This window comes from Solanum verrucosum, unplaced genomic scaffold, assembly GCF_900185275.1.
Source record: "Solanum verrucosum unplaced genomic scaffold, falcon-dt-bn FXZP01000262.1, whole genome shotgun sequence".
Classification (NCBI taxonomy): Eukaryota; Viridiplantae; Streptophyta; class Magnoliopsida; order Solanales; family Solanaceae; genus Solanum; species Solanum verrucosum.
In genome coordinates, this window is record NW_026020366.1 from 598,009 (window position 1) to 606,889 (window position 8,881).

The 8,881-nt window shown below is 28.6% G+C and overlaps 1 protein-coding gene across 1 annotated transcript; it reads left to right on the top strand.

Moving 5' to 3' along the window:
* Positions 1-1,090: 1,090 nt before the first annotated feature.
* LOC125837894 (L-ascorbate oxidase) lies at positions 1,091-8,541 on the top strand. The gene is made up of 5 exons (XM_049516966.1): positions 1,091-1,556; positions 1,988-2,080; positions 3,884-4,096; positions 6,120-6,314; positions 7,328-8,541. The coding sequence occupies exons 1-5, from the start codon at positions 1,296-1,298 to the stop codon at positions 8,285-8,287; spliced, it is 1,722 nt and encodes a 573-aa protein (XP_049372923.1). The 5' UTR covers positions 1,091-1,295; the 3' UTR covers positions 8,288-8,541.
* Positions 8,542-8,881: the final 340 nt, after the last annotated feature.

The window sequence follows — 8,881 nt, forward strand, 5'->3', positions numbered from 1 at the left end:
AAATCATTTATCGAAGTGTATAATTATTGTCTTGTGTAACAATCAGAGGTGAACCTGATATTCGAAGATCGCAGGGGCATTATAATCTTAACGTAGACATTAGTAAAACTTTCAATAATGATTGAGGGATAATATCATATTAAATTGATCATATGGTGTGAACAATAGCAAAATATAAATATATAAGTCAAATATGGGTTATAAATTAAACTAACACTTCCTCTGTCCAAATACTTATCCATTATTGATTTTGCACATTTTTTAAGAAATTATAAATAAAACGATAATTTTACTATATTACCCTTTGAGTATAATAAATATATTGTCTTGGAAAATGTATTAGGAAAATGACTATAATTAATGATAAGAGTAAATTAGGAACTAATGTAAAATTATCCATTGATTTCATAAAAGTGGACAAATATTATTGGATATCCTAAAATAGTATAGTGGACAACTATTATTAGACATCTTAAAATAGTATAGTGGACAACTATTATTGGACATGTGTGATTAATAGTTGATTTTGATAGCTTGATTGCAAGTTCGAATCTAGTATGCATAACTTTTTCAACCAATGCCCCAAGGTGCACTTCTATTTACAAGGGTGTACAACAATGGAGTCAGAAATTTTATGAAGGGTGTCCAAGTGTTAAAGTGAACCTGCTCTTCTTAAAAAGTGAAAATAAATTGCTACTAGTGAGATTTGAACATACGAACACTTAAAGTTTGTGTGTCTTTACTCTTTCAAGGCGCCTAAAACCACTAGGCTACATCATATTGTTGTGTCAAGGGTGTCCAAAATATGTTATTTAGCCTTTTTGTTTATCATTCTATTTATATATACGGTATAATTTTCTGATGAATGGTGTCCAATTGGACACCCTGACATAAGGGTGGCTACTCCACTGGTGTACAATTAAGTATATATTTGTTTCTCAAAATATATAAACATAATCTTTTTTGAAATTAACAAGTGCACGTTATATGATTCACTTGGTTGAATGTTGAGTTATTTATCTGTCCCGCTCAATTAATACATGTTTTTCTTCTTTTTTTAGTGGTGCACAAACATGTTCTACCTATCCTACATTCGCCGCCCCCATACAAAGATATAATCCTCTCAACACACCGACCCATTTAGACTAAAATAGTGTATCTAGCTACCAATATTTATTTTATATATATATGTTCCAATTTACAACATTTTTCACAAACTAACTATACAAAGCTCCATTAGTGTGAGCTTTGTATATACAAAAAACTTCTCTTTCTTTTTAATTATACAAATCAATATGTCTTCCTCAAGATTATTGTTATTATTGTTGGTGTCATTTATGTTGGTTGGACATTCATTAGCAAAAACAAGGCATTTTAAATGGGAAGTTGGGTATATTCATTGGTCAACAGATGGTGAAGAAAGTGTTGTGATGGGAATAAATGGTGCATTTCCGGGTCCAACAATTAGGGGGCGAGCTGGGGACATAATTGTTGTTGAACTTACTAATAAACTTCATACTGAAGGTGTTGTCATTCATTGGCATGGGATCCGACAGGTTAGTGATCTCCCTCTCGTCTCCCATGCCCCAATTGACCTCTTATATACACTGACAGTATAAGTAACTTGCTATATCAATCGATAAGTCATTTATAAGTGAATCAATTGAGTAAATATATCTTATAGGAGTACTATATATGCTAAATTATGAACTAATAAGTTGAAAGTTGTCACTAGCCAGTATATTTGATTTTTGATATGTTTTGCCTGAATTTAGAATCTACTGAAAATAGTTTATCTGCCTTCACAAGATAGAAATAAGGTTGTGTACATTACTCGACTTATGGAATTATGCTAAATAATTTACTTTATGATCTTTATTTTTTTTTTCCTTCTCAAATTGGTCTCGTTGAGGCCCCTTTTTCCTATAGGCTATGAGTATGGCTTTTATTTCACTTTCATTTTTTCTTTTATTTTTTTAAATTATAGTTTGGAACACCATGGGCTGATGGAACTGCAGCAATATCTCAGTGTGCCATTAATGCTGGAGAGACATTTGTCTATAGGTTTAAAGTTGATAAGGTACATTCTTCCTTTTACTCTTTTGTAATTTATTTAATTAGTTAATTTGTGATGTAATGAATGAGATCGTTTCTCCCTTAATGAGGTCTTAGATTCAAATTTTGGAGTGTTTTACCTTCTATAAGAGTCTCTCTAACAAAGACAACTATGTACCAGGAAATTCAAACTCAAGACTTCTCATTAAAGATGAAAGAGTCAAATATCTTAAAAGTTTATTAACTAGCTAGTAACTAGTACTTATTTTCAAATGGTACCTTTTTATTATTTTAATCTAATTTCTGACAACTTGCATTAGAAAATGTAGAAATTGACAGATTTGATCTGTGGTGGGAAAATGTTGTCTTATAGTAATCAAATCAAAAGACAAGAGAAAAAAAAGATTAATTAGTTTAAACTATACCGTTTGGTAGCAGGTATTAATCAAAATAATTTATGGATTAAAATTTAGTTCAACAAAAACATTGTTTGGTTACTTTATTTAACATAATCCATGGATTAGTTATATCTCATACAATGTCTTATTTTATCCCTAGAAAATGGAGAGATAACTAATCCAAGATTTAACAATCCTTGGATAAGTTTAAGGTTAATATACCATGCTATCAAGGATCTCTATGGTGGCATATCACACCACAAAATTTAATAATAGTTTTTTAAATATATTTTAATATTTAATTTGACAAATTAAATGAAATATAAAATCTCATAATAACTCAAGGATATAATAGGAAAGAAACTTTTCCTAGAATTTTAAACCAAACATAAAATTAAATGGGAAACATGAACCAAACACTTGATAAAAACTAATCCATGCATTACTAAATTATGCATTACTAATTCATGCATTAATAATTTCTGCATTATGCATCTTTGTACCAAACGACCCCATTTACTTAAATCGGTGGGCATAATTGAATATACCATTTGCTGGAAAAAAATAATAGTATCCTAGCTATTTTAATTTGTCCAATTTGTTTAACTTATTTATATACTTTTAATAATTGCTAGACATTGATGATCTAGTAAATCTTTAGACATCATTTTTCTACTCAACCATTTTCAATTAGCATGGACCCACTATGAAATATACCCTCCTTTATTTACTGTTGACTTAATACAAAAGTTTTAAAATAACATTTTAAAAATATTTTTTGATCTAAAATAAGTTTTAAATATTTGTGTGAATATTAATAATTTTATTAAAGATAAAATGAGCACTTCAAAAATAAATTGTTACTGAATATAAAAGTATGTTACTTTTTTGGATGGACAAAAAAAAAAGCACATAAAATTGGTATTTCACCTTATTATTGTTAGTGCTTACTGCTTAGCCCTTCCTTTCTGATAGATGCCTTAGTATTGTTACATGTTACTTATTAAAGTAAGTTAGAACAATTAATAATTTTAGCAAATAAAAAAAAACCCACAAATCTTGGTGAAATTATATGAAAAGGAAAATAGTTAACCTATTAGTGATAATATTGAATATGATCTTACATAGAAAAACATACAACATGATATTGTTCTATGTTCTTTGATAGAAGTAGAGTATTTTAATAAAATGAAAAGGAAAATAGCTAACCTATTAGTGATAATATTGGATATGATCTTATATAGAAAAAACATACAACATGATATTGTTCTATATTCTTCAATATATAGAAGTAGAGTATTTCAATAAAGTGAAATTTACACACACTTAATTGTCATCATGACTTGAAGCAATTCAATAACTGACTTTTTAGTAAATTGATCTGATGGAACGTCCAGTGAATAATTAATTATAACAAATATCTAAAACAGGCCGGGACTTATTTCTATCATGGACACTATGGTATGCAAAGATCAGCAGGGCTATATGGTTCACTCATAGTGGATGTTGCACAAGGTGAAAATGAACCATTCCATTATGATGGAGAATTCAATTTATTGCTAAGTGATTGGTGGCACAAAGGTTCACATGAACAAGAAGTTGACTTGTCTTCAAATCCTCTTCGTTGGATTGGTGAACCTCAGGTATCGCTACTAGAAATAATTTTTTTTTTATTTCGAACCAATTCATGATATGAAAAATACATAGTGGAAAACATTAGTATACTTTTTCCTTTTCTTATCGATTCAAATCAGAATATCTATAAAAATAGTTACTAAATATTTTTCAGTGAAAAAATTCAACGAAAAAATAATGTTTTTTTAGTAGGGTATTGATACTCAAATTTTACAATCTTTATTGTTTAAGAAATCTATAAAGAGATTTATCAAATTGTTTAATTTAATCAATTAAATATATATGGTGTAAAATTAAAGCCATCTCCCACCTTTAATGTTCTTTTTGTCACGTTTAATACTTAAAGTTCAAATTATTATAAAAATTAGTACACATTTATTTACTTAAAAATTATGTGTTCAACTAAGGCTCCCATCTTCATTTGAATTCGTTTAATTAATGTTCTTTCTTCTTTTTGTACTTTTTGACAAATCTGAACCCCTTTTCTGTATGAGTTTTTTTTCCTTCTTTTTATACACGCTTTGATCATGAAATCACTTCGAAAAAGTTATGTTTCTTTGAATGATGATGTTTTTTTCGTACCATTATAATCCATAAGTGGACGTTGGTCCATGCTTTATTATAAAAATTTAAAAATATTTTTTTATTTTTAAAACAAAAAATTATATTTAAAAATTTGTTTTTAGTTAAGAATGAAAATTGAAGTTGTTTTTATTTTTTTTTCTAGTAATTTGGAGTGAAGAATACTATTTGTTGTTTTTCAAATTCTTGGAATTCAGGAAGAAGTTGAATTTCAAAATTTTATGGATAAATGTATTTTCTTTCGCGTTCAACTCTGAAGAAAAGTGAAATTTTTTCATAACCAAACTTAAAATAATTAAGATCTCATATAGTTTTTATAAGTTTTATTCATACCTCTCTTTTTAATTTGTAGTGCGAGTAATTTAGAGTGGAAAAAAGTGAAAGTTCTTTAGAATTCAACTTTCATTCTTAAATGAATCATTTTCTCTTAATTAATTTCCATTTTATTCGATATAATGATCCTTTTTCATTTCAAATATTTTAAACTAAGATTTATGCTGTCTTCTATTTTCGGACATGATATTATCTATACATGCAAATTTTTATAATAACGATCAAACTTCTTTTTAAAACTGATTCTTTATGTTATGCTATATTATAAAGTCTCTATAACAATACATTTAATTAAATAACAGTTAAAAAATATTCAGACAAATAACATAGTTATAAAAGTATTTACATTTTCTCCCTCTCTCTTAACTTCACTCTTAAGTATAGGGATAGATGAAGCAACATGCTAACAATTATTCATTTATTAATAATTCAAATATTTTTGTTCTTTTCCTTATGCTATAGACAAGAATCTTCAATTAATTATTCTTGACTTTTTGAAGACCACGTTCTACAGTAATCTCCTTGATGTTTTTTTTTTTAATTACTAATAATATTCTTATATTTATTAATAAAACTTCGACAATAGACAAATAATTTGAAAAGAATAAATATTTTAAAGAAGTTTCTTCGATTTAAAACAACAATGAAATATATATATATATATAGTGATTATTGTAGCTTATGCAAAATATGTTTTTTCCCTACAAATTAACAAACTTAATTTTTCTTCATCTTTCAAATAAATCATAATCAAATAATTATGTTAACAAGTTGTTACTATCACTTAATTCATAAGCATTACTACTTTAATTTATCACTTAATCATTAATAAATTAGCACTAAAGTTGACAAGTTATCTTGTTTTTATTCTTGTATTAATACCATTTTATTTTTATATTTTTAAAAGGTTAACTTCACGAGAATGATAATAACCTAATTATGTTGGTGAGACTCTTAAAAAATGTGGTTATATTCATGTCAAATCCTTAAAAAATACAGTACTTTTAAAGAATCTGACATGTATTCGATGATATTTTTAAAGAGTTCGAGCAACATAAATTATGACTTTATTTTTTTATTAATTTCTACATTTCTTATGGTATTGAAAAAAATCAGACATTGTTGATAAATGGGAGAGGTCAATACAATTGTTCAATGGCGGCGCAATTTAGCAACCCACGGCTTCCACAGTGCAAGTTAAGAGGGGGTGAGCAATACGCACCTCAGATTCTCCGCGTGCGCCCCAACAAGACGTACAGGCTTAGGTTAGCCAGTACCACTGCATTGGCTTCACTCAACTTGGCAATTGGGGTAAAGTTATACACAAAATCTCTCTCTTTTGTACATTATATTCTAATTCACATTTTCCAAAAAGATAAAAGTACCAATATTATAGTTGTGCTATTGGATGGTAGTGCAATTAGTTTTTCTAGTATATATTCTCTACATTTTCCTTACTTTGGAGGTTTCTTGGAGGTAGGGTGTAGGGCGATCTAGGTTGTTGACAACTTTTAATTTAAATTCTTAGTTTCATGTGGTTCCTTGGTACGTACGTAGATAGGGCTTACATTAGCATAGTACCGTGTGATTGTGTCGGTAAAGTGAATTTTTTTTATCGATTCAGCTAAATCATAAATATAATAATCAATAATATGTCTAGTGTAATTTCACATATGTTGTCTTAGAATAACTAGACTATGAATCTCAATGTGATTTTTTATTTTGAGATGGAAGTGAATTATAATTAATAACAAATAGAAGATGATATAGAAAAGTAGAAGACTCTTGAGAAATTACTTCTATTTTGATACTAAGTAGTTTGTTCATATTTGTGGAATGCAATAACCTATGAAGGAATATATACTAACAATATTCAAGAACCTTGTAGTAATTGGACATTCTTTTTTTTTTTTTAAAAAAAAAATAATTATGATTTTTTTCGATATATATGTATGTCACTTAGAAAATTGAATTTGATAAAGGCATATATAATGGAAGATACAACTTAATTAGCACAAGGAAAGTTCATGTGTGCGCATGCCGCATAACATATAGAAGTTGGTATCATAGTGGCAAGCAACATGTATTTTACTAACACAAAAGGTAAGTATAATATTTTTGAGATATAAATTATATTTTTATATCATATTAATATGAGAAGAAATGCAGTTTATATCAGTTTTGAATGTAGAAATTTTATTTTAAAATATTGTGTTGATCTAATCAAATATAGTTTCAGATTAAGATTAGGTATACTGACTTTTGATAAGCGAAACATGTTACATCAATGCTCACATGTATTCATCATGTCTATGTTTATATAGGGTCACAAGATGGTGGTGGTAGAGGCAGATGGAAACTATGTTCAACCATTTTCAGTACAAGACATAGACATTTATTCAGGTGAAAGCTATTCAATTCTTTTCACCACAAATCAAGACCCTTCCAAAAACTATTGGATTTCAACAAGTGTAAGAGGAAGAGAACCAAAAACACCTCAAGCCCTCACTCTATTGAACTACCTCCCAAACTCAGCATCCAAATTCCCAACATTACCACCACCTATTGCACCCCTTTGGAATGATTATAACCATAGTAAGTCATTTTCTAACAAAATTCTTGCCCTAATGGGATCACCTAAGCCACCAATTAAGAACAATCGTCGTATTATTTTACTCAATACTCAGAATAAAATCGATGGTTACACAAAATGGGCTATTAATAACGTGTCATTAGTCTTACCAACGACTCCCTACTTAGGGTCTATTCGATATGGAATAAACAATGCTTTCGATACTAGACCTCCACCGGATAATTTCCCTATAGACTATGATGTAATGAAACAAGCACCAAATTCTAATGCTACATATGGAAATGGTGTGTATATGCTAAAGATGAATACTACAATTGACATTATACTACAAAATGCCAATGCATTAGGTAAAGGTGCAAGTGAAATTCATCCATGGCATTTACATGGACATGATTTTTGGGTTTTGGGATATGGTGAAGGGAAGTTTAGTGAAAAACATGTGAAGAAGTTCAATTTAAAGAATCCACCATTGAGAAATACTGTTGTGATTTATCCCTATGGATGGACAGCACTAAGATTTGTGACGGATAATCCTGGAGTTTGGGCTTTTCATTGTCACATTGAACCTCATTTGCATATGGGAATGGGAGTAATATTGGCTGAGGGTGTTCATCTTGTTAAGAATATACCTAGAGAAGCTTTGGCTTGTGGTTTGACAGGGAAAATGCTCATGACTAACAAGCATAATTAAATATTGTTGAATTGAAATTTGGTTCTTGATGAATATAAGATAAGAGGGGTTTTTCTTTCTTTTCTTATTTAGTTTCACATATATAATGATTTTTGTAATTTATTTTGAGTGTGACTTGGAGGAGGTGAGGTAATATTAAAATGTATGTTATTAAGAGGTCAAGGGCCTAAATGTTGTTGGGAATGTATTAACTTGTTTATGATTGACTATTGTTCTAAGTTCCCTTTTGATATCAAGGTTATGTATTTGTAGTATACTTTATATAATTTGTCCAAAATATTAATTAGACAACTATTTTATTCACAAGAATTGGTTTGATTTTTAGATAGTAGACACATTATTTTTCTTGGTGAACCTTGTAATTTGACCTCTCTAAATTAAGCAAAGAAAAAGTGTAAGTGATAATATAATTGTTAGTAAAAATTAAAATGAAGAAAAAATTGAAGTATTTTTAGGCTGAGTCGCGAATATCTCACTTTTTTAAAGGCATTCAAGTTCATTGCATCACAGTAGAATTTTCACTGATTCAATAGTTATTTATGTAAGGAGAAGATAATAGAGTTGATAACCTGTAATTTCCCTACAAATGATAGA

Excerpts from the sequence above, each read along its gene's own strand:
- LOC125837894 (XM_049516966.1), top strand. The coding sequence starts at position 1,296 with ATGTCTTCCTCAAGATTATTGTTATTATTGTTGGTGTCATTTATGTTG. Across the intron at positions 1,557-1,987 it reads ATTGGCATGGGATCCGACAG|TTTGGAACACCATGGGCTGA; the intron begins GTTAGTGATCTC and ends TTTAAATTATAG. Across the intron at positions 2,081-3,883 it reads ATAGGTTTAAAGTTGATAAG|GCCGGGACTTATTTCTATCA; the intron begins GTACATTCTTCC and ends TATCTAAAACAG.